The sequence below is a fragment of the Haemaphysalis longicornis genome, unplaced genomic scaffold (assembly GCF_048455015.1).
Source record: "Haemaphysalis longicornis isolate Haplotype H1 unplaced genomic scaffold, Haemaphysalis longicornis Haplotype H1 scaffold_6, whole genome shotgun sequence".
In the NCBI taxonomy this organism is placed as follows: domain Eukaryota; kingdom Metazoa; phylum Arthropoda; class Arachnida; order Ixodida; family Ixodidae; genus Haemaphysalis; species Haemaphysalis longicornis.
The window spans coordinates 79398672-79423271 of NW_027526407.1; the positions used below are offsets into that span (position 1 = coordinate 79398672).

At 45.3% G+C, this 24600-nt stretch overlaps 1 protein-coding gene and 2 non-coding genes across 4 annotated transcripts in view; 2 read left to right on the top strand and 1 right to left on the bottom strand.

Annotated features, from left to right (window-relative positions):
• The window catches only part of LOC144143541 (stress-induced-phosphoprotein 1-like), an 85819-nt gene extending 70348 nt beyond the window's left edge, over positions 1 to 15471 (top strand). For both annotated transcript variants that reach the window (XM_077675320.1, XM_077675321.1), the window contains exons 3-9: positions 41 to 143; positions 2490 to 2610; positions 4490 to 4586; positions 9490 to 9651; positions 10903 to 11006; positions 11933 to 12096; positions 15167 to 15471. In XM_077675320.1, the coding sequence (XP_077531446.1) occupies positions 41 to 143; positions 2490 to 2610; positions 4490 to 4586; positions 9490 to 9651; positions 10903 to 11006; positions 11933 to 12096; positions 15167 to 15239 (824 nt within the window). In that variant the 3' untranslated portion in view covers positions 15240 to 15471. The remainder of the gene's footprint in view (positions 1 to 40; positions 144 to 2489; positions 2611 to 4489; positions 4587 to 9489; positions 9652 to 10902; positions 11007 to 11932; positions 12097 to 15166) is intronic.
• Positions 15472 to 19934: 4463 nt separating this feature from the next.
• LOC144143626 (small nucleolar RNA U3) lies at positions 19935 to 20150 on the bottom strand. The gene has a single exon (XR_013317136.1). It is a non-coding gene; the product is annotated as a small nucleolar RNA U3 (small nucleolar RNA).
• A 523-nt stretch (positions 20151 to 20673) lies between these two features.
• Positions 20674 to 20747, top strand: Trnan-guu (transfer RNA asparagine (anticodon GUU)). The gene has a single exon. It is a non-coding gene; the product is annotated as a tRNA-Asn (tRNA).
• The last annotated feature ends 3853 nt before the right edge of the window (positions 20748 to 24600 follow it).

Sequence of the window (24600 nt, forward strand, 5' to 3'; positions counted from 1 at the left end):
GAAAAGAGCCATTTCTGATTCTTCTCATCTTTTTCCGCAGCTGTCTACTTTGAGCAGAAAGAATACCACAAGTGCATCGAGGAGTGCAAGCAGGCGATCGAGGTCGGCCGTGAAAACCGGGCAGACTTCAAGCTCATAGCGAAGTGAGTGCACTCAAGTCGTGGTGCCCAGGGTATACAGTGCCAGCCGGTACGGTGATTTTGGGAAAACTGGAACCAATGGGTTCGCACAGGTCCTTGAATACCCTTAAATTTAGAAGTGTAAATTTCAAGGCCTGGAAAGTCCTGGAATTTTTAAATGGTCCTTGAAAAACACTCGATTTTTCTGGAGAGAACCAACGGCCCTGCCTTTTTAAGAGAATTTAAAGTGCTTGTCGTGGATTTTAGGTGTTAACAAATGCAAAGAAACATTGTAACAGTCAAGTTTTAGTGTATTGCGTGAAATTACGACAGGTTTGGTGGATTTTCATTATTACGAGGCAACATTGGGAGCAGGCACTTCTGAATCCGATCCATGTCACAATACAATCCAGTGAAAGCCGGCTTCTGTTCTCTATCTTGCATCTTCCATCTAGTCTGTGGACATTCGCTCATTGCGTGTGCTGTGCCTCATACGCGCCATCTGTGATTGCTCTTGCGTTCAAATGGTGGACGTGTACATAGTTCGTCCTGCCTTGCAGCAACACTTGCTGATTTAGTTTCAGCTGGAACTCTTGCTGACAAAGCAGGAGATGCAGGAAACATTAACCCAGTTTTGAAATCAAACAGCCTGAGCGAAACACCGAGAAAAAAGAAAAACCTCTAAATACCAACCATGAAATAAAAAATAAACCTGCGGGAGCATTCATGAACCCGTTAGTACCTATCTAAATGTGCACTAATGTGCTTAGGTATTGTGCAGTAAAAAACTTATGAAAACGTTATAAAATAATCCCAGGTAAAACATTAGATGGGGACCTTGAAAATGTGTTTTCTGGTCCTTGAAAGTCCTTGATAACCCTTGAATTTTTGCTATTGAAGCCTGTACGAACCCTGTAATGGTTTGGAATCCAGTGGTACCACTCGGCCAACTGATGTGGAGAACTGAGTGAAGTGCTCATTATGACGCAGTGAATACGAAAGCATTAGTTCCCGATTGCCAAACGTGTCCTCGTTGTCATTGTCCTTTGTCGGGCCGCATTTGCGTCACCAAGCAGAAACTTAGTGGAAGTGTGCTCTGCTGCTGGTCTAATCGAGATCTCCTGCAATTAGCATGCTCAAATTACTTCAGTGGGCCTCAAAACATGTTGATAATTTTGAGTCAAAGGCTGCAGCGCATTTCCACCTTGGTGAGCTAGTCTAGTGCCATATCGGGAATGTGGGGTCGTCTGGCATTCCGGAAGCCCTTGGTTAGACTCCCATTCAGACCCAATATTAGGGAATTTTTAAATTTTTCAACTTGGTTACTCTACTTTGATTCTCTCTGCACCATTGGCCAGTCATGTGGGTTTAGGAGCCGTTTTATTGTTACGGGCACTCCAGGCTCTAACTTTTTTGGTCAGTGGAGCATTTTATTGCTGTCGTGTTTGAGGTTCCCATCATCCTGAAAAACCAGTTCTGCCAATCATTTTTTCATGTCCCCCCTCCCAAAAATACGAATAAACTGACTCCAGCAATGCTGTGGCAGGTTAGCAGCCAATTAAAAATAGATGAACAAGGGTAATAACCCAAACATACTTTTTTTCTGAAAAGGCCATGTAGTAGAATTGGTCTGCAGTCCTTGGAAACCCATCACATCTTTGTGATTTCACTCAATACCAAGTTCTTTTGTTGAGGGAGACTGTCAAATCAAAGATTGATTGATTGATTGTAGGGTTTAACGCACCGACGCAACGCAGGCGATGGAGGCGCGTTGTAGTGGAGGGCTCCGGATTAATGTCGACAACCTGGGGATCTTTGCCGTGCGCCGAAATCTCGTGCACACAGGCATTATTGATTTTCGCCTCCATCAGAAAAGCGGCCACCGTGGCCGGGAATTGAACCCTCGTCCTCGTGCATAGCAGCACAACGCCTTAGCCACTGAGCCACCGCGGTGGGTTCAAATAAAGGGCCAATTTGTGAGCGCTGGCCAAGTTTGCCCTTGAGAGCTGCCAAGCCACGGCCGTGATGAAAACCATGCGCGTCATCTGAACGGCCTTTGATACGCCGGTTCACTCCATCGCTCTGCGGTCTTCCCGGTTTTCGGGGAACCGCGTGAGCTGTGTGCGTTCTGGTTCAAAGGCCAAGATGCTTGCTTTTTTCTGAGCTTGTTGGCTTGCGCAGCAGTGTCGGGTGTTTTCAAAACAGGAGACAAAGGGTCGGGAGGTGTGGAGGAAACCGTAAGCTCGGTTTATGTAACAATGGGGATAGCGGTAAGGTGTGTGGAAACTGGGTTACTTCTATCTCTCCGTCTGCATGTGCGTGCAGAAAGTTCCAAAATCCTTGCGGCTGAATTTGCCCCCCCCCCTGCAGGGCGTATGCACGGATGGCCGGTGCGTACGTCAAGTTAGATGACTACACGAACGCTAGGACCTTCTACCAAAAGTCCCTGACCGAGCACAGGATACCCGACACACTCTCCAAGCTCAGCGAGGTAAGCCTACTTGCTCTTTTGCTTTTTTCCCTGTTCTTCTTTTTTTTTTTAACTTATTTTGAAACAGTGTCTAGAGGGTTGTCTTGTGGCATTCAAATGTGTGAGTATTGGCTGACATGAACCAAAATTTCTGCTATAGTGGTGCAGAGACTTCATCTTAGCTCATTGATATGGAAGGTTCTGCTTTGGGTCCAGCTGTTGGCAAAAGTTTATTCCTATGTTTAGTTAATTTTAATGGCTTAGGTTGGCTTTTGGTGTTTTCAGTGATTTCTTTCGATTTGTTAGGTTTAACTGTGTTACGTTAGATTACGAGGAACAGAGTAGTGCCGTGTGCAACATTTTCTTGTGAAAAATTGTTCAGTGGAGTGCGTATAGTGTACTTGGACGGAAGTTTAATACGCAGCGTTTTTGGAAGTGCGATACTACTTGCGCCGTATCTAACAGGGGCCTTTGTTGAGGGGGTGCCAGGTTGCCACGGCCGTGATGAAAACCATGCGCGTCATCTGAGCGGCCTCCCAATACCCTGGGCACCCCGTTTCCCTGCGTGCCTTCCGGTCCTCGGGGGCCACAGGGACTGATGGTGCCCGGGTTTGGGAGGCCAGGGACGATTGCTTTTTCTGAGCTTCTTGGCACTGGCACCAGTGTGACCTGCTGAGGCGAGAATTTGAAGCGAAAGCCTCGAAGTTTTGAAGTGGGGCGTCCAAATCTCATTATTTTTTTTTGCCAGGAACAATCGAAGCAATGTAGCTACCAGTGAGGCAAGAAATGAGGTCTGAGGCAGCGCAGCGATTTTATGAAGTCTGCATGGAGCTCCGGTGACGGACAGTGTTGCTGTTGCGGACTCGCTGGTTTCGGAAAGGAGTGGCAGAAAGGCTGGTGGCTTGTAGCACTTCTGTGGAGATTCACGGATAGAATCAAGGCATCAGAAAAACTTTTCTGTCCCTTCCTGAGAAAGTTTAAAGAAGCACAAAAGCTTTCTCACATCAAAAAATCTATAAAAACCGTCCTCAAATTGCGTCCGATCGATTGCGAAACCTTCAGAAACCCCAGTCACAAACAAAGAACGAAACCACGCAACGACCATTTCACGCAGTGAGTAAACGCATCTACGAACGTTCATATACATACTGATATGTAGTTTGAGATACAGGTGTGCTATTGTACATCATCTTCGTGATCAAAGCGTGTATTGTCTTGTCCAGAACCGTTTCTTTTTTCGCGATTTTTAAGTGACCGTTCTGACACAGTGGCAGCCCAGTGTCGCCAGACGGGCCATGTGTCCAGAGATGATGTTTTCAGTCAACCAACCGGTCTGTAGGGAAATGCAGGTTTTTTTGATGGGATGCCATCGGACCCACCAAGAAAGCTTTCGCTTTAAAGGTGACAGTGCAGTGGTTTAGAATAATGATGTGGGCTCTAGCTGCTAGAAGGGACCGGAAGGAGCGGTAAAGGGGAACATTATTTTATATCTGAGGAACGAAACCCGTAAATGCGGGATTTGGTTTGTATTGGAGCGGGCCTCGAGGCCGAAATCGCTGACTGAAGAGCAGGCTTTAGTTTCTGTGGTTTAACTGTGTGCATGGGAAGAAACCCTACCACGGGACAATTGTTTGTCGACAGGACGCTGCAAACACACGGAGTAGGTGAAAAGCGTGCGTGGTCCTGCGCTTTCTCGCGTGTTCTTCGAGTTTTGAGTTGTTCAGTCGCCTGTCCGTTCGGCAGGCACTAGAGCAACAAGTGATCTTAATTCGTGCTGTGGAACGTTTACTGCTATGATGCGTGTGCATTGTCGTACAGGGTAGTCAGCTGCTCTTTCTAAGCAACCCTGGCCCCCCCACCCCCCTTGCCCCACCCCACCCCACCCTCCGACGAACAACAGGTGGAGAAGATCATCAAGGAGCAGGAGAGGAAAGCGTACATTAATCCAGAGTTGTCGCTAGAAGAGAAGAACCAAGGGAACGCCTGCTTCCAGAAAGGCAAGCCCACCCTTCTTGTCGTTTTGTTGACCCTGGGCGCGGCCTTCCAGGGCCCATCGTTCTTGTATTGCTTGGGAGTTCAGTTGAAGCTGGCCTATTATTGGGAAGAAAGCAGTAGTCACCTTAGCTTTGTAAGGAGGAGGGCAGGCTTTTATTGGAGGAGGAGGAGGAATGAACTTTAGTGCAGTATGCAATTTAGGGGCGGGTGGTGACCATGTGACTTTGGCAGCACATTCTACCGGGGCTTTTTGGACCCGGGGATCAAGAGCCGCCCAACGCCGCTTCCCATTGATCAACAGAGGGGATTAGGGGTAAGGGGCTTTGGGGGCATGCCCTCATTGTGTGGCAGGTGGTGGTGTCGACATCTCCGCAAAGGGGGCATAGGAAGGAGGGGTACTGATCGGGGGTGTATACGACGAAGGTGTGTGCGGCACGGAAAAGCATTAGTTTGAAGGAGCCGCCACAATTGTTCTTCCACTGTGGAAAGTGAGGGGTGGGCGGGGCGGTATTTCTGGTGGAGGAGGTGGTAGTGCACGGTGATAGCCGCATTGTGTTCCGTGGTTAGGGGTAAAAAGGTGCGTCAGTTTGGTTCATGTTTGAAAGGATTCTCAGTTTGTGGGCGAAAGCTGCCAGGCCACGGCCGTGATGAAAACCATGCGCGTCATCTGAGTGGCCTTTCGGTCGCCTTTGCGCTCTGTTGCTCTGTGGTTTTCCCGGTTCTCGGGGACCGCACGGGCTGTGGGCGCTTTGGCTTGGAAGGCTTAGGATGCTTGCTTTTTCTGAGCTTGTTGGCACGTGCAGCAGGAAGCGCAATGTGTGTTTGCAGAGGACAGGGAAGGAGGTTTGTGTTGTGGACGTAAATGTTTCAGCCACGTGGTTGAGAAAATGTGTAGAACAGGTCAGGGTGTACTGCTGCAGTCATTGCAAGGTTTTATGGGATATGAATGTGTGAAGCCAGCCATGGTAGCTTGGACATTAGTGGGGCGTAGGGTTACCCTCAGGTTTATTGCTGCTCTAAAAATTCCCAGTTTTTTCTGCAGGTGCATTGCTTTTGGCATGCTTGTCGGGAAATGATTGCTGGCCTAGCCCATGGGTGCTGCACCAAGGTGACTTGTAAATGTAAGGTGCTGGAAAGAGCTGTTATGGACTGTTAAAGGCCAACTGCACTCAAGGTTTTGAAAATGTGAAAACAGTGTCACCTAAGAGTGCACATAAAAGGAGCGCTAGCTGCAAAACACTGCGTTCCAAACAGGAATGCGTGCAACACAAATGGCTCGTGAAGATTGCCAGTAACCGAAACTTGGGAGAACAAAAAAAAAAAAGGTAGCCATTACCGTTGGGCAGACGTGACGTAGGTGATGGAATGGAAGTGGGCATGCCAGTGTACCGACGGCCACTCACAGCAGCCTTCAAATTCGTATGGTGGCATTGTGTTTCATGCTGTTGTGTTTCCCCAGAACTTCCACTAACATTTTGTCGAGGCTAGTGGAGTTGGTTGCAATTCCGATATCGCGTTGCTATCAACTGAGCTGGAATGGACAGTCCGGCGGTTATTTCTCAATCAAAATACCTGCTGGAGTAGCAGACCTTGGCTTTGCTAGTGAACAAGCGTGTCTGCATTTACAAAGCGGCCTGGTCGTATGATATCGAAAAGCAGCTTTGGTTAGCTGACGCCTTGGTTGTCATCTGTTTTTTAGGGGATCAAACCCTGCATGGGTGGCGATCAATCACAAACTTGAACAAAGGCTTACGTTCGGGCTAGTTGGTATTCCGTAGCATTCATCAGAAACCAGGTTTAATAAAATTCAGTTGTAAGTAGTGCTTCTCCTTGTCTTCTGTGTCCGTGTTTTTTTGCGCGCTTAGGACGAACGTTATGGAATCACAAACTGTTGTTTCTGTCTTTATGGGCAAACAGCTTTGTGAATGGATATGTGCTCAGTAGCTTTTACCCCACTGCACATTGAGGATCGAATTATAAAATTGTTTTGTACCCATATGTCAGCTTCCAAAGCTAGATTATGCACTAAAACATGAAAAAAGTTTATCTGCCACTGCTTGCTATTTCCAACCGGGACATGTACAGTTGACATTTTATTTTTTTGGTCAAACGAAAATCTTACCCTCTACAAAAGTAAACTTTATTTTGCGATTTGAAAAAATAATGTACTAGTTTAGCATTTAGGAGAGGAGCAGCTTCATTAGCTTTCACATTTTGGCATGACTAGAGTGGATCTTCGTGGGATGAGGCTGATTTGGGTTCACTTAGCAAGTGAGGAAAACATTTGAAGGGGACTAAGGGCTGGAGGTGGCGTTGGGCCAGCCAAAACACTGCACATATAGCACGCGGAAGTGCAAGTTGTCAAGGATTTATGAAATAACCTTCTCTCTGTGACAGATAAAATAGTACTGATAAATGTGCAAACAAGTGGGCATTTCATGCTATTTTTATGGGTAAACACATTATTTTGAGTAAAAATTTTGTCAACTCCAAAAGCACCGCACTGGCGCGTATAGTTTGTAGGCTTGTAATCTTTCATTGCATAAACCATTGTGGATATGGCTACCTATGTGGTTAGTGTTCGCTGAGAAGTGCTAGCCGAGTCTTCCCTCGAGAGCTGCCAAGCCACGGCCGTGATGAAAACCATGCGCGTCATCTGAACGGCCTTTGACATGCTGGTTCGCGCCGTTGCTCTGCGGTCTCCCCGGTTCTCGGGAACTGCCTGAGCTGTGTGCGTTCTGGCTCAAAAGGCCAAGGATGCTTGCTTTTTTCTGAGCTTTGTGGCATACGCAGCAGTGTCGGCGGTGTTGTGGGAAACTAGGAGACAAAGGGCCAGCGACGACGGCACTTTCTGAAACACTTTCAGTTGTTGTGCTATGTGAACATCGGGCTTAGAACTTCATCATTGTGATTTTTAGAGTATAAACAACTTATTTAGATCAAATTTAGACAAGGAAAGTTTTGAGTACTGTTGGCCTTCAAACAATGTCTGGTAACAGTTTCTAGTTCTCAGCTTACGGGCAAGCGAGACCCGTACCCAAGAGAGACGCACAACCTGGAAATTGGCTACGATGATGGAAAAATTGGGGTAACCATGTGCACATTACAGGCAGCCAAGTGCGCCGTAACTAGGGATGTGGGAAACGGGGCTGAGGAGCTGTGTACCCTGCTTTTAGGGTGAGGAGGAGAGTTGGTGCAATTAGTGGTGTTCATGCGAGCGGCTGACTTCAGGCAGCAAAATAGTTGCAGTGCCTGACCTCCTCCATTGATCGGCTCATAACTCTGTGGCAGTTAGCAGCAGGCATGTCCAAAGCTTGTGACATTTCACTGGCGCCTGCAGCGTGGAATTCAGGTTATAGTAAAAGGGTGGAGGAAAGCTGGGCGAGTTGGTAAGGGGACATCTGGAAACAGCGCAACACGGACGAGGACGGAAGAAGTAGACAAGACGAGCGCTGTCTCACAACTGTTTTTTTTTTTCTTTCTTTCTTTCTTTCATTGAAAGCGCATAATTTATCACTTTGGAAAAGGAAAAGAAAGATAAAGTAGAAAAAAACACCCAACAGCAACACCAACACCCAACAGTCTTATTTTAAGGAAGAAGAAAACGTGGCGCAAACTAGACGTAGACGAAAGAAACGAAGTAAGACATATACAGGCGCCAACTTCCAACTGTTTATTTGAAGCAAACCACGCAAAATTTATACAAGTCTTATCTAAGCAGAAACAACAACAACAAAACAAAAAAACAAAAGTCAACCTAGGTGTAATCATGTTAACAAGTGTAAAAGGTGTAGCAGTGTTGTACTTATCCATTTTAGCCATTGTCGCCACCTTTTACACTTGTTAACATGATTATACCTAGGTTGATTTTTGTTTTTTTGTTTTGTTGTTGTTGTTTCTGCTTAGATAAGACTTGTATAAATTTTGCGTGGTTTGCTTCAAATAAACAGTTGGAAGTTGGCGCCTGTATATGTCTTACTTCGTTTCTTTCGTCTACGTCTAGTTTGCGCCACGTTTTCTTCTTCCTTGAAATATGTACCAACTAGCTCAGCAACAAGTTTTGTTAACCCAGCAGTCTGACTGAGCACAGGCAGTCGCTGAAAAGAACGTCATACTCTCGGCTGGCAGAACATTGTAACGCCCATGGCTGCTACCCGATATTAAAGGGAACAGATGTTCTCTCTAGTCATGTTTTAAGCAGACCTGCCGGGGAATAATCGAAGCGTTCCACATCCGAAGATCGGGGGGACGCATGCGTCAGTAAGCCGTCCGTTACACTTTGTGAAAAGGAATACGGCTTCTTATCTAGCACGTGCTATGATACATGATTTCTGGGCTGGAAAGTGTTCCGCGTCTTTTGAAATTGCAATTGACCCAGCGGTTGTCATTCGTACTAGCTGCACGGGGGCGAGAGTGTGCCCGCTAGGGTTGCTGTTGGGTGTTTTTTCTCCGTTATCTTTATTTTCCTTTGAAGCCGAATTGATAAATTATGCGCTTTCAATGAAAGAAAGAAAAAAAAAACAGTTGTGAGACAGCGCTCGTCTTGTCTACTACTTCGTCCTCGTCTGTGTTGCGCTGTTTCCAGATGTCAGGTTATAGTGCTCGGCGTCAAAAAGGTACACTTGTGCCACGCGTTGGCTCGTCTACACGACGTCTAGACAAGACATCTGCACAGAGCCCAGGGATGCGGATACGATTCTTGGCTGTCTTCGCCACATTCCCAATGGAGGTGAGAAGTGGAAAACGCCTGTGTGTCGAGATTTTGTCGCATGTCACAGATGTCCAAGTGGTGGTGAAAATTAATCCGGAGCTCTTCACTACGGTGGGCCTTGTAACCCTAGTGTAACTTTGGAACATGAACCACCCAAAATTTGAAGTTTGGCACACTGGCACGTGTGGGTGCAGGCGACTACCCAGCGGCGGTGCGCCACTACACGGAGGCCATCAAGCGCAACCCGGACGACGCCCGTCTGTACAGCAACCGGGCAGCCTGCTACCAGAAGCTGGCCGAGTTCCAGCTGGCCCTCAAGGACTGCGACGAGTGCATCCGGCTGGACCCCGAATTCCGTTAGTGGGCCTCCCTTCCTCCCGCCGCTGTCGCACCTTTCCGTGGCTGCCACTGCATTTGGAGGTTCCTGAGTGCTTCAAAATCACAAAGGATGCCTGCACCGTGTGGAGATAATGTGCTTTGTGGCTGTGTTGCAACCTTCATTTTACAATCTGGCTTCTTCCGGTGCATGTCATGAAGCAGACTAGTGTTGGCTTATTCGCCTACCTCGAGCATTTTTCAGCCAAATTGTTCTTTCATATAGGTGGAGAGAACTAGTTATTATTGCGCTTGGACTTTCTTTTTTTCTTTTTTTGCCAGTTCTGAATTCTTTTTATTCCCTGCAGTCTCTACAAACTTTACAAATCTTTGCGCTGAAAACCACTTGATGTGTGCGTTATTTTGAGCTCGCTCAGTGTCATCGGCATACGTTTGTGTCCCGTGTGTTTCCCAGTATGCCTAGAAAAAGAAATGACGTTGAAACGGTTGAAGAAAATAGTGCATGTTAACTAAGCTTGCTTTGCACTCCTATTACGACGACAAACTTGTGCCATTTGCAGGGACAGGTTGGAGGGGTGGGGGGGGAATGTTTGATTGAAAGGCCAGGTGAGGAAGCAAAGAATGGATGTTCGTTGTGCAGGGTGGGAGTGATTGGAAGTCTGAGGGAGATAGGCTTGGGATGTCGATGCAGAACCTGCTTGACTCAACTTGACGCCCCCTCTCCCCAATATATATATCTCTCTATTTCTGTGTGTAAGTTTGTTTTCCATGTCATATATGGGCTCAGGTTATGTTGAAGTGACCAAAGTGGAGGAGTGAATTGAAATTTCGGCCAGTTGGGTTCTGGGGGCAGCTGAAATTTAGCTAGCTGAAGTGGCAAAGTCCCTGGCAAAGTTTCTGTGTAGTCGGATGTTTCGGGAAGGGTTGAGCCTGCTTTGTATTTTGATGCTGTCGCATGATATCGGGCACTGCGCATGAAACTGACATGGAGTGCGCTGTCGACCCGAATTGGAAAGCATGCAATACGATGTCAACTGGAGCAGCGTCCATTTGCACTTCACTGTTGTATTACTTTGTGACAGTTGACTTCTTGCAAACCGTTGAAGAAGGAATATTGTCGGAGGAGAGAGAAATGTTGAGACATAGCTTTCCAAAAGAGGCTTCGTAGATGGGGCTCAGTAAGCAGGATTACGTTTATTTGACAGCGCTGGTGTGGTTGAGTGGAATTAGTACAGCTGTTACAGTGTCTTGCCTGCCTGTGTTCCCCGCAGTGAAGGGGTACACGCGGAGAGGCATGGCGCTTATGGCCATGAAGGAGCACTCCAAGGCGCTCGCGGCATTCCAGAAGGCCCTGGACATCGACCCCAACAACCAGGTGAGGGCGCCCGGTAAAAATTAATTGGAGTGAAGCTTCTAGAAAGAGGTGGGGCAAGCAGGGAATTGTGGAAAGCTGAGCAAAATAACAAACGCTCTTGGGAGAACTGGGTGACATGAGCGCAGCCTTTCGAACTATGTTCTATTAACAGGTGCTCAAAATATATAGGGGCGTGTGTGGCAAAAACTCGCTTTGTTTGCTGCTCTTCTGAGGGAAGTGTTGCCAGGAGGAAAATGACTGGCCTGTGGCTTTTATTTTTTATTGTTATTTTTCTGTGTTGTTGAGAGAAAAGTTTGCTTGAAGGTTATTGCAGTGGTTTAGGTTTTACGCTGTTATATTAGTATTGCCCTGTGACGCAATTGTGAAGCACTGCTGGGTGTTGTTAGACGTGCAGAAACACTGGTACCCGTGAACCTGTTTGATTAAATGTTAAATCCAACATAAGTGCAGGTAATTTCACGCTGGACACTGGTGGCAACGGTGTGTTTCCTTGTACCTCAAGGTTCTCGGTGGGGGCTAGTCGGTTCGTGTTGAGTGAACGTGGTGTAAACTGGGAGAGTGTGACCATGCATTTACACCGGGGCATCCGATGCCAAGCGTAGCCGGCACAGCTTACTGAATGCAATTATGTTTAGCGTCGCGTGATGGTAAAGGTAACATTAGTGCGAGCAACATAACAGCCCGCTACGCCATCCTTACTCGTGATTTGAAGGTCTCTCTGAGCATAAGAAATTTTGGAGGCAAAGCGGCCAGAGCACATTACTATGGCATTCCTTATGGCATTGAAAAGGAGTGGCCTAAAGGTGATCCCTTGGGGGGATCCACTGACGCTGGTGGTCTTTGTGTGTGGCCCAAGTGTCCCGATTTTCAAGGTTTCGCCTTGGAATTGCAAGGTAATGGGTGCAACGTTGTGTTGTTCCTGGCAGGACGCTCTTGACGGCTACAAGCGGTGCCTGATGGCGTCGGACGCGGATCCGGAGGAGGTTCGCAAGCGCGCCATGGCGGATCCCGAGGTGCAGAAGATCCTGGGTGACCCGGCCATGCGCATCATACTCGAGCAGATGCAGAGCGACCCCAGGGCCTTGCAAGAGTGAGTGGCAACAGTGTCGGTTTTAACAGGGCCATGAAGACAAAGCCGAAAACATGCAAGAAGTGTTGAGAAACTTTCTCAGAGTTTGCGCTGCTACAGCGCAGTACAGTGGGCCCAGACTTGTACTTTGTCTTCGGGGCACTCGACTGAATTTGTTCGAAGGCTTACTCGTGGCTTCACTGTGTTACAAGTAAAACTGGGGCTGCGGCAACTACTGCAGCAATGTCATGTTAGTTTTCATTGTCTTTTTGTGCCATGTGTCCCTTCTAGTTTTGTGCTGTTCTAATTTTGTAGGTTAGTGTCAACTTTTTGGTTGTTCCTATGAAGGCTATACAGGTTAAGCACACTAGCAGTTGATCCAGTTTAGCTTTGCCTACTTGTCAATGTGTCGTTGCCGACGTCTGGAGTGGCAAAGGGGGAATGACGTGAGGGAAACAGCACTTGGAAACGCACTAGTGCAAAAGTTTGTGACTGGAAAAAAAAAAAAAAAAAAGCTTGGAAATCTTCTTAAATAACCTGGGGTATGATCTCAGAGTTCTGTATTTGAAGCAATTCAACAGTGCCCGTAACTACCGTATTTATTCGAATATAAGGCGGTCACGATTACAGTTGAACCTCGTTATAAGAGACATGGATGTAAGAGACAAATGGGTATAAGAGACACCATTGACCCACATGGTTGGCTGCCCTATCTTTCCCATTAAATTGACCTCTTTTATAACAGACATCGGATGTAGAAGACAGTTGGTTATAAGGGACAAGCCATCCTTGAACTTTAATCAACAATCTCGCTTGTAACAGACATTTTAACTTCAGATGCAGTGCAGTCACTAATTGCAGTTACTTCCATTTGAAAACACAGGTGGACGACAGACGCCTGCAGTCGCTATTTATTATAACTTCAGCAAACACAAAGTGGTTCAGTCAGCTATGAAATGACGATGAGACGCCCTGCCAATGGAAATGCAACTTACAGAAGTGATTGAAGCCCACTGCCATCCATTGCATGGAGCGCGATCGCAGATGCGGGCTCTCCCACTCGCGTAGCTCCCAATCAAGAAGCATCGCAGATGTTGAATCCTGCAAGCGTAATGAATAGCCTGAGCACACAGCAGAACAAGCTGTGCTCTCTGACTATTCATCAGGCTTGTGAACTCAACATCTACGATTCATCTTCCACAAACAAGGAAAGGAAAAAAAGCTTGTAGAATTGGTTGTAAAAAACAGTGTAAACACAGTCATGAAGCAAACAAAGATTCAGAACTGTTTCATAAATTTTCAGGGCCAAACATAAATTAGAATGAATCTTTTGAAACATGCTGTAGCGTTCTTTTGAGCTTATTTTAGTCATACGATGCCAACATTGAACTAGGATCTGATTAGTAAGTGAAAACATGGTTCCCTGCTTATAAGAGACATCTCATATAAGAGACAGAAACTGCTCCCCGGTATGTGTCTCTTATAAAGGGGTTCAACTGTATAAGGAAAGGGTGCAGTTTGGAGAGTAAAAAAAAAATGTTTATTTCTGAGTTTCGGCGGGGTATGACTTTGAGACTTCATATTTTGGGAGAAAAACCTCGCTTTATATTTGAGTAAATACGGTACTCATTTCGGTGTTCCTTTAAGACACTAGTACTTGTTCCTACCCCTTCGCTGAATGCTGAAATACGCTAGAACATGTTAAGGTAGGTCGACACCTTCGAAAAAAAAATTGACAGGTGTAGCCCAAACGTTACAATTATATTTTTGGCTTGTAAAGCTTATACAGTTAGAAACTTTAAATAGATAAAATTGCTAAAAATGTCGAACAAAAAATTTATATAAATTAAAATGCGCCAAAATATGCATGTTGCGCGAACAGTCATAAGTACAAAATGGTTGGTTCGATTCAACCACGACTTGGCAGGAACATAATGAAGACAATAACCTGTGCAACTAACCTCCACGAATATCACATCTTTAAGCTAAGTTGCGTAATCATAAAAAGACTCAAAAATTTGATATCCGGCTTGTATGGGTTTCACACAACTGGCCATAATATAAAAAGTTACCAATAGTTTTCAGTCATTCTGCTTGAATGCATAGCTCTATATATAAATAAACAGCACACAAAGTTTCGTAAGAAAATAATTTCTAGAAGCAAAGTTATCACTGTTCGCGTAACTAATGGTTGCAAAAAATCAAGTTGTGAGAAAAATGGCTTTGAAGGTTCAGACCTATTGTACGTATTATAAGAAACAGTCAATGCGCCTAAAATCCGCCAGGCTAATAGCTTGCACCTTCCTTGTAACCGGCACGATCTCCGTTTGGCCGAGCTGAGGCGCACACATTTTTTTTTGCCTGTTTCGTGTCTTACAGTTGACTCACATGCAGCCGTCGTCTTAGGGTGACAGTCACTGGTCAGGCACGCCGTCCTCGTACTATAACTGTAACTGCAGACTATAAAGTACTATAATGGTCTCCTTGCGAGGCTAGAACTAAATCCGTGAGGTTAAAACGGCATACGAAAAAGCACGGACAACCAGACACGAACGCAAGGCAATGCAAATGCGCGCAACGTGAACACGAGTGTGCCACCCATTGCCCCTTAGTGAAAATTTTGAAATAAATCAAATGTACATTATCCCGAAATGTGTCCAAAAGCTTAGAATGTAGCTAAATAAATTAGCATTATGTCACGTATATACGAAGAAACATTTAGGACGACATGGCAGATACTGCATAATCGGAAACCTTCAGTTTCGGTTTCGGATGCGTCTCGGCGGGGTTGAAAAATGGTCATAACTTTTGAACCGATTAAGATAACAGCACAATTTTTTTTCTAAATATTCTTCAATAGACAAAGATGTTGAAATTGCAAAATTTAAAAAAAGTCATTTTTTTCAAAAAATGCGTTTTTGAAGGTGTCGACCTACCTTAAGTGGACAAACCTTTGGTGAGATGATTATTTTTAGCTTAATGAGAACTGCTTTATGATGCGAATAAGAATTGCAGCTACCCTCACTTGCTCACGGATAAGTGGTGCTTTGGCCATGTTGCAGCGACTAAGGATTCTCGTATCTCGTCGCAGGCACCTGAAGAACCCCGACATTGCAGCCAAGATCCAGAAACTCTTGGAGTCTGGACTCATCGCCATCCGCTGAGTCTGAGGACGGAGCCAACATTGCGTTGCTGTGGCCACTAAACCCAGGGACACCAGGCCTGGTCTTGGAGGCTGCAGAACTTGCCTTGTCAAGACCATTTTGTTTTTTTGTATATTCATGTTTCGTTGCAGTCTGCACTTTTTTTTTCCTAATTTAATGGCAGACAACTCTTATCTCAAGTTTCGTGTTGTGTTGTTTTTTCCCCACATATTAAAAGACACTGTTGCTTTGCTGTGTGTGTGTGTTTCTTTCTGTGAGATCTTGAACGCCAGTAGATCTCTTGCGGTGGAAGAAATGAGAGAAAACAATGGCAAAGTGTTTATTCTTGCACAGACCAAAATGACCAGTGTTTTAGCAGGCTATTGACACTGATTTCTGGTCTGGTGTGCAGGCCATTTTTATAGTCGTAATAAAGCAAGGTCTGAAAATTGTCGTCTCGTGTGGTGAATGCCAACTTGTCCCATATATTGCAGGAGAGGGGCAAGTTTGAGGCCATTGTCGCTTATGCATAAAAAAGAAGCCTCTATTTTCCAGCTTTGTAAAAACATGTATTTTGAGTGGTGGTTTGAACCTGAACACAAGTTTGAAAGTTTGGGCAGAAAAATATTCTGAAGTCTATTTTGGGAAATAATTTCAGATTTTTAGTATTGAGTGAAATGTTTTTATCGCACCAGAAAAACAATCTGGCTGTCTTTGAACACAGACCTGCTTGCTTAGGCCTAAATGTGTCTCTAGGGTGTTTGTAGCGTTTCAATGTGTATGTGCAGCTATGTAATAGTGTGAAGAGGCCTTTGTTTCAATATAATGCAATTAAAATTAACAGTGCCTCTTTGCAGTCCAATTTATTTGTAGCAAGTTGAATGTGTGCAAGCGAAGAAGTTGTCATTCAAATACATTCATTCCTCTATTGTATATTATTGTATACCTTTTAATGTGAAGGTGTTGATCTTTTCTGGTTTCAATAGTGTAATAGATGAGAGATCAGGCAGCTTGACATCCACTGTGGTTTGCAGGACACAGTGGTGTTAATTGCTGATCTCGTGCAATTACTTTTGCACTTGCACGATATCAGCGATGGTAGAAGTGGGAGGCTGGCAAACATTTCACTTTTTTTTGCAAACTGTGCGAAGACTTGAGGGTTTGTGACAAGTGAGGCTTTTAACATATTCCTGTGACTGCAGTTGAATCTTGATCTGAACTCGAAGGGGCCCAAAAATTTGTTCAAATTAACGAAATTGATCTAAAATAATACAACTTGGCTGGGACAGCAGCACCAGTTCAAATAAACCAAAAGCTCAAATTAAGCGAGTTCCAAATAGTGAGATTCGACAGTATTCTCGTGCAGTTCACAAGTTCTCAACAACAAAAAAATGTTGGTGCGCATTCTGTAACAAGTGGTCTGCACTTTCAGGTCGTGCCAGAGGACCCTGTTAAAAGCGCCAGTCTTTCCATTCCATTCGTATCGGTAGTCTGAAAAGGTTGCACGAGGGGCGAGCTTCATGACCTGATTTAACTCGAAACAACCCGGTGATGCCAACTCCAGGAACTCTCTTGTGCTGCTTTAGACACAAGATGACCAAACTACACTCGGGGGCAAAGTGTATCGCTCTGTTGAAGGAACAGACCCGGATCTCAATATGTGCGCGCATTATGAAAGGAGATTAGGCCTAATGTGGGGCATCATCTGCTTTGCCTTTTGTCATTTGTCGTCACCGCAGTACTTTACAAGCAGATTAAGCACAAAAAATCGCAGAACTGACTCTTGTCGTGTTGGAAGTACTCACAGTAGCACTCTCATCATCGCATGGAGGAACAAGCGGCTTCAGTGATGAGGCACGCTGGCAACATCTGTTGCACCTAGATTTGAAGCCATTGGAACAAGTGAAAGTTAGAGTTGGCCACTTTGCTGTAGAAGTGCATCTCGAGTCTCCTTGGGGCAATTCCCAGGCTTGTCATTGGCATACACTGCTTCCGTGATGTTTGAAACAAAGCTGAGAAATTTATGCTTGTGGGCCAGTTTTCAGGGATGCTGACTTGCTAGCTGAATTTGGCCGGAACCTACATTTAACGATTTCCTAAAACAACTAAACTCATTTCACACTTCGCTACAATTTTCATTGCAGCCATGGGTGCTGCAAAGATGAAAATACAGAACTAGCTGATTTGTTAGGATTTATTGACCCATTGAAATACATTTCGGTACCAGTTTTCTGGGCATTGTGTGAGGCAGGTTACAGCTGGCAATACAAGAGCAATAGCAAAAGAAAGAGAAAACAACGCAGACATTATTATAAAAAACAAAAGGTCAGGTTTTAAGGTAACAACATATCGGCAAGTTGTAAATTGCCAGATGAATGAAAAAAACTGGAACGGATAAAAGCGTGCGCGGGACTAAATGTTGGAATGCGAAAAATAGTTCAGCATAATATCCCTGACACATGATGAAGTGCTGGTTTAGGCAGACCAGTTTAGCCAGAATTGCATCTATGTTAGATGCGATACGCTGCAGCTGTCGTGGCTCGAAGACGTGCAAATGAATCGGAAGCACGCATGAAAAGCGTAATCGACAGGACCAGAGGTGTGTTTAGTGTCGAATTTCTCTAAAGCAAGCATGACAGTGAGACTGAACATTGTATAGTTGTGGTAGCAGTAGTAGTAATAGTATGTATCGTTGAATGAGGCAGACTTAGCCTTGCATAGCTGCCGGCAGTTGCTCCGCCTAATCGTCCCCAGTACGATAACAGATACGCAAAGTCGCCACACCTCATTTCGTCCTGTGGACTGCAAGAATCCGGGTAGGAGACACCTCTCAACACAATCCAATGGTCCCTAGGAAAAATAATGTCCTCCGATGTAGCATGGCGCACTCCCAACTTCTGGAAATCACGGGAAAAAGTTTGGCCGCTCAGGGTTGGTTTTGGAGCAGTTCATAATGTATACTGATCAATGTCACCAGTCACACTGCATGAGGGGCACAAAGGGGATGAAACAATGTTGATTTTATGTGGCCAAGCTGGTGTACGGGCCGAGTCTGCTCTTACTCAGTGGAGCAGACGGGCTTTGGCTCTTTTCAGGCCTTTCGTCATGGCTGCTTGATGCACTGGTCGCCAAAGCTGCCTAAAGTGCTCACGAACGGTCTGTTCCTGTATGTGTTGGAAATCGTACTGCGTTTGCAAGGTCCTGGGCTAAGCTGTCAGCATGTTTGTTTCTCGTTACACCGACGTGCGACCGGATCCACTGGAATTGCACGGTGAAGCCTTCATGCAGGGATTTATACACCCCCCCCTAACACCCCCCCCAACACCCCCTCAGAAGGACTTCGACACCCCCCCAAAAAGATTCCACAACCACAAGCACTCTGCCTAGGGATTTATACAACACCCCCCCCCAAACATCCCACCGACACTCCCCCAAAATCGAAATTCTGCATAAACCCCTGCCTTAATGCTTGACAAGCCGTTTTAGTAGAACTAGGGATCGCTGACAGGTCTTTTCCACAGGTATACCCCGCTGCAACAGGTGAAGGGCTGACTTTGAATCGCTGAATATTGCGACTTTTTGTCTTTCAAATGATGGCAGTTGGTGCAACGCAGCTTCTATGGCAACACTCTCACGCCCTGTAGATGAAACCAAAGGCGTCACCCTGGCAGCCCACAAAATATTAAAACTGGGTATGGAAAAAGCTGCCACGCACACCCCACTTTGTGTCAACCGATCCACCAGTGTATATGTGCAGACACGTGACCCCGTACTCCCATTCCTAATGCTCCAGTATCAGTGATCGTGCTTCAGCAATGCGTTTATAACGCTTCGAGCACATACGAGGGATGGTCAATGCACAATCCACACTCTCCAAGGCGGGTCAAAAGTAGCCCTTCGCTGAAGGGTAGGTGTTCTTTAACTGATTCAGGGTAGGTCTTTAACTTCAGGGTAGGTGATCTTTAAAGGACACCTACACTTAATCAGTTCTCGAGTTGTTATAGGCTTACTACAGTCTCAGTTGATTCAACAGCACTCTACTGAATGTGGCTATACAGACGTGTAACTTCAATTTCGGCAAGGAATTACTGAGGATAGAAGATTGTTTTGCTCTAGTTAGGATCGAAAGGCAATAAATGTCACAAGCACTCATTAGAAGCTCGGAGCAGCTCTGATGATGGTCTACGGCGAAGAGCGCCATCGAAACAGCTCTATTTGTATTTCAGGCTCCCAGGCCCTCGCTTTTGATGTAGTAGTCCCAATCTGCGGAAACGCTAAACGATGTGTTTACTTATGCCATATTTTGAGAAAAATGAGCACGGAATATGTAACAAGAAACAAGAGTAAAAATGGTTGATACTGGTATGGTTTATGAAGCACGAACAGCCATGATGAAGGTACCTAAGCTCCCGTGCAGCAACAACATATTTGCGATTTGGCGAAAGTAAATGTAACAAAAACAAACCGCTTTGTATTTCCTTCGAACGATACGAAGATCACCTCACAATTCCACTCACAGCCCCAAAATCACTGAATTTATTTCGAGGTGTTCTGACTCAGTGGTCCAACCTCGCTTTTGTTTTCAGATTTGCTTAACGCTTTTACTGTTCTTCCCCCTACGCGTTACCAGCTCTGCCGTGTCACCGTATGAAAGGCTTACCGGAAGCTCGTACTTCTGATTTTAGGTTTTCTTGAAAAATGGGGTTTTCCCACCCGGCCACTCAGACTGGGTCTCCGCCATCCCACCGCACTGTTCAAGCGCGGGGGAACGGTCATCAATGGCTGGAACCCGGGCCGGAGCCCAAGGCACCGTCGCCGGCTTCGCGCTCAGGCGGAGACCCTCGACTCCTCATCGTGGTCGAGTAGGTTCCAAGATCGCGGGACGATCTCGGCGAGCATGCCTATAGAAATGATCCTATGAAGCATGATCTTGAAAATTATTGTTCGCGATTTGACGCCCCTCTCCCCATTCTGCCTAGGTTCACCGGTGGGAACGTCTTTTATAACTAATTTTACTTTACTTTTTTTTGTATGGTATCGCATCTCAGTACATTAGTCCCAAATAACAAGTCTTGTTGCATAAAACTGTAATCCTAAGTAGACCTATAAATAAAAGTGGGGATAGCTAAAATAAAGTAGTAACGATAATTGTTAAACAAACGGATGGCTCGGCAAAATGGCGGTCGTAATCACGCATTTCTTTCCTCAATGTAATCACGTTTTGCGTCGCTTGGGACGCATTTCATGAAACGTTGGATGAGGCCAGTTTTGGAGAAGTAATTCACTTCGGTACGCGCTCAAGAAGTGCATTTGCTGGGCTGAGCAGCGCCGAAAGTGGGCGCGGGCAACGTGCTCGTGTAAAGGCTGCTCAAAAACCTAGCAGAGCAGCGCGTTTTGTTTGTTTGCTTGCTTGCTTGGAATAGACTTCAGCGTTTGCGCCGGAAGGAGTCACCTCGCCTCCGTGGCGCAATCGGCTAGCGCGTTCGGCTGTTAACCGAAAGGTTGGAGGTTCGAGCCCTCCCGGGGGCGGCGAGTTTTTTTTTTTTTTTTTTTTTTCTTTCTTTCTTTCAGTCATACAAGGACTTGTGGATAAGCGACGCTAGTTTTTAGCACGCTTGGAACTGCAGGCGGGACTTTTGCCTACGTCGACTTTTCTCAGACTGTTCGAGCAGAAAAAAAAAAGGGGCCAGTGTGCTGAAATGTCAGCAAACACCGAACCGCCGTGCTCCCTGTAATTTCGTGTTGTATCATATCAAGGGACCAGTTACTGTATGCAGTTATAACAAATATAACCGCCGCATAAAGAGAGAGAGGGCGTAAATAAATGCGAAAATTTCAGGAGGTGCGCACAGATACAAGAACACACGTGTTTGTGATCGCGCCCGTACGTAATGTACGTGTGATAGAGTAAATGCAGGTAAACATGCGGGTTTACCTGCGTTTACATGCAGGCTTACATGCAAGTAAACCTGATGGAGTAAATGCAGGAGTAAACCTCCTATGATTTGCCAAAGCAAAGCAAGCTCCTGTCCACGGCGGCGGTCAGGGAACAATTCTTCAGCATCAACGAAATATTCGCAGCCATTGTGATCAAGCTAAACAAGCGATGAAGTTTGAAGATGGTACAGGCTGCGCCAACAACTAACTACGATGATGAAGACGTAGACATTTTTTACGACGACGTGGAATCAGCAATGAAGAAGGAATAAACACAATACACGATAGGGATTGGAGCTACTTTGACGCGAAAGTCGGTTAAAAGAAATGGGATAAAGGTCAGTGGGTAACTTTGGAATAGACAATCGCAACAGTCGAGGACGTACACTGGTTGGCTTTGCAGAGAGTGTTCATCAACCTGTGGTTGATGAACACTACTTTGCAAACGAAAGAATAGGAAACGGACATGGAAGAGTCCCGATATGGTACAAAAAAAAAACGAAATTGACTTGACAACCCAGGTATTGTACAGGACGTAGAAGTGCCAAGTATTAGCAGAGTCCGTCAATGCTTTTGACGGACTCTGGTATTAGTTTCGGAGCAGCGATCGCAGGACGTTAGATGCAACCCAGGTGAAAATATATTTTTTTTCTAGCTGAATTATTGAACCAAAAATTTCCTCTAGCTAGAAATATTCTAGCTAGAAATAGTAGAATTTCTAGCCAGAAATTCAGTTTCTAGTTCGTTTCTAGCTGGGTTAAGATTTACTTCCAGCTAGCATTTGTCAGTTCAGCTAAAGGAAAAAACCCGCAGGCAGGAAATAATCGTCTCTAGCTAGACGGAGAATTTTTCTAGTTAGAAGCTGTCGATTCCAGCTCGAATCTAATAATCTAGTCAGAAATGAAGCCGGAAATTATGATTTCTTGCTATACTCGGGAACAAGTTAAGAACGGCAATAGCTCATGTACGTTATCACTCCACCAAAGCGACGGACCCGGATGTTAACGGGCGCGCGCGTTTTGAAAGGAGATTTCTATGAATGGTGATATCGCCTGCCTTTTTTCGCGTTGTTTATTTGTCGCCACTGCAGTAGTTTATAAGCATATCAATCCATAAAATGAGGGAAACGGCTCGTGCCATGTCAGAATACTCACAGTAACGCACTACTTGCGCCGCGCGGAGTAACATCCGGCTACGGTGATGAGGCACAGCGGCAACTTCCGTAAGTTGTAACCGAGTATATAGTGACTGGAATATATTCTAGGCACTATACCGAGTATATAGAAATGCTCCTTCCATTTTCACAGTCTCAAAAGAAAAAGAAGGAAACTTGCGAAACGTAAGAAACCCAGCATAGAGTCAGCTCAAAGCCAGGACGGAGTTTAAAATAGTTCTCCAAAACAAATTTTGGCTTCTCAACGAGCAGAACGAGGACAATGTAGACAGGCTAAATGACAGCCTAACAACAGCTATCCCAGAATCTGCAGCAGCAGTAGGAGAAGCAGCATGCAGGAAACTAGCTGGAAAACTAATTAATAAACGAAGGAACTATATTACGAAACGGAAGAACATGAAAGTATCAAGCACGTCTAAATTGATTAATTTAAACGTCTAAATTTATTAATTGATTGATACGTCTAAATTGATTTATTAATTAAAAAGCTGTCTAAATTGATTAACAGAAACAAAAAGAAACGACATTCGTGCATATAACATGGCAGTGATCGAGGAAACGCTGCAAATACGAGGAAGTTTGAAAGCAGCTAAGAGGAAGCTGGCCATCGGCAAGGACAGAATGTACGCACGCACTCAGACGAGCAGGGTAACATATTGCGGGATGATATCATAAATGTAGCAGAACGATTCTACACCAGACTGTATCACAGCGACGTTATGTCAGGGGAAACTACTAAGAGTACAAGCTTAAATTGCGACGACCATGCACTGTAATTAAAGAGGAAGTTGGAGAGGCTCTCAAAGGGAAAAGCTGCAGGTGACGGCGGTATACCCGCGGGTCTTTCGAAGGAAGGAGGAGATATGGTACTGGAAAAGCTTGCTGCACTATTTTGCCCATAAAGTCCATTTCTTTTTCTTTCTTGAATACATATGATATTGATACCGTCTACTCGAGTTTGTTTCCTGATCCAGGAAGCTCGTTTCCTGACCCTGCAGAGTATTTACTCCTATCATTATTCGTTCCATGGCCCGTTGAGCCGATGTAAGCTTGTTTTCCTGGAAAAATACCAACATTGTTCTGATCTTTAAAAAGGGAGACATCAAGGACCTTAAGAATTACAGACCCGCCACCAGCCCACTCTCAGTTGTTTACAAACTGTTTGTCAAAGTTATAGTTAGCCGCATAGGTGACAGCCTGTATTTACAACAACCCAGAGAGCAGTCTCGGTTTAGGAAAGGGTACCAAACCATGGATGACATTCATGTTGTGAATCAGGCAGTGGAAAAATCCTCAAATTACGCTAAACCCCTTTACTTGGCATTTAGTATAGACTATGACAAAGCGTTTGACTCAATATACACCAGTAGTAGAATAGTAGAACTACACCACAGCCGTGCTAGAAGCACTGGCCAGGGAATCGAAGAAACCTACATAAGACTTATAGACGACATATATAAGGGATGTGTGAGCAAGATAATACTTCACAAACAAAGCGATAAATTCCGGATCCGATGGAGGTTAGACAAAAGAATACTATCTCGCCAAAACTGTTCAAAGGATGTCTGGAGGGGACATTCAGAAATCTTGACTGGGAAAACGTCGGATTAAGGATAAACGGAGAATACTTGAGTCGTCTGAGATTTGCAGACGACATCGTCTTGCTGAGTGAGACTGCTGGACCCCCTGCGAAAAATACTTGAGAAACTACAATGAGAAAGCACGGCCAATGGGCCGAAAATAAACATGAATAAATCTAAGTTATAGGGAATAAGCGTGCCGAAAGCGCCCTTTTCTGCTTATAGGAAACGAAACGCTAGGAGAAATAAAATAATACAACTACTTCGGAAAGATGGTTAGTGCGGCCCACAACAACCACGAGAGAGAAATCCGGCGCAGAATAGGTGTGGGCTGCAGGGAGCATTCAACAAGCACTCCAAAATAATGAAAAGCTACCTCTATCACTGAAACGAAAAACATAAAACCAGACTCCAGTGCATACTGCCGGTGATGACACACGGAGCTGAAAATTGGCGCCTTACTAATTACAACTGGAAAGCAAACTTACACCGGCTCAACGGGGTCTGGAACTAATAATGATAGGAGTAACACTCAGGGTCAGGAAACGAGCTTCCTGGATCAGGGAACAAACTTGAGTAGACGAAAGCATAGTTCAGGAAAGAAAAAGAAATGGACTTGGGCTGGTCATGTAGTGAGACGAACCGACAACCGGTGGACAATTAGGCTAACGGCGTGGATATCAAGAGACGG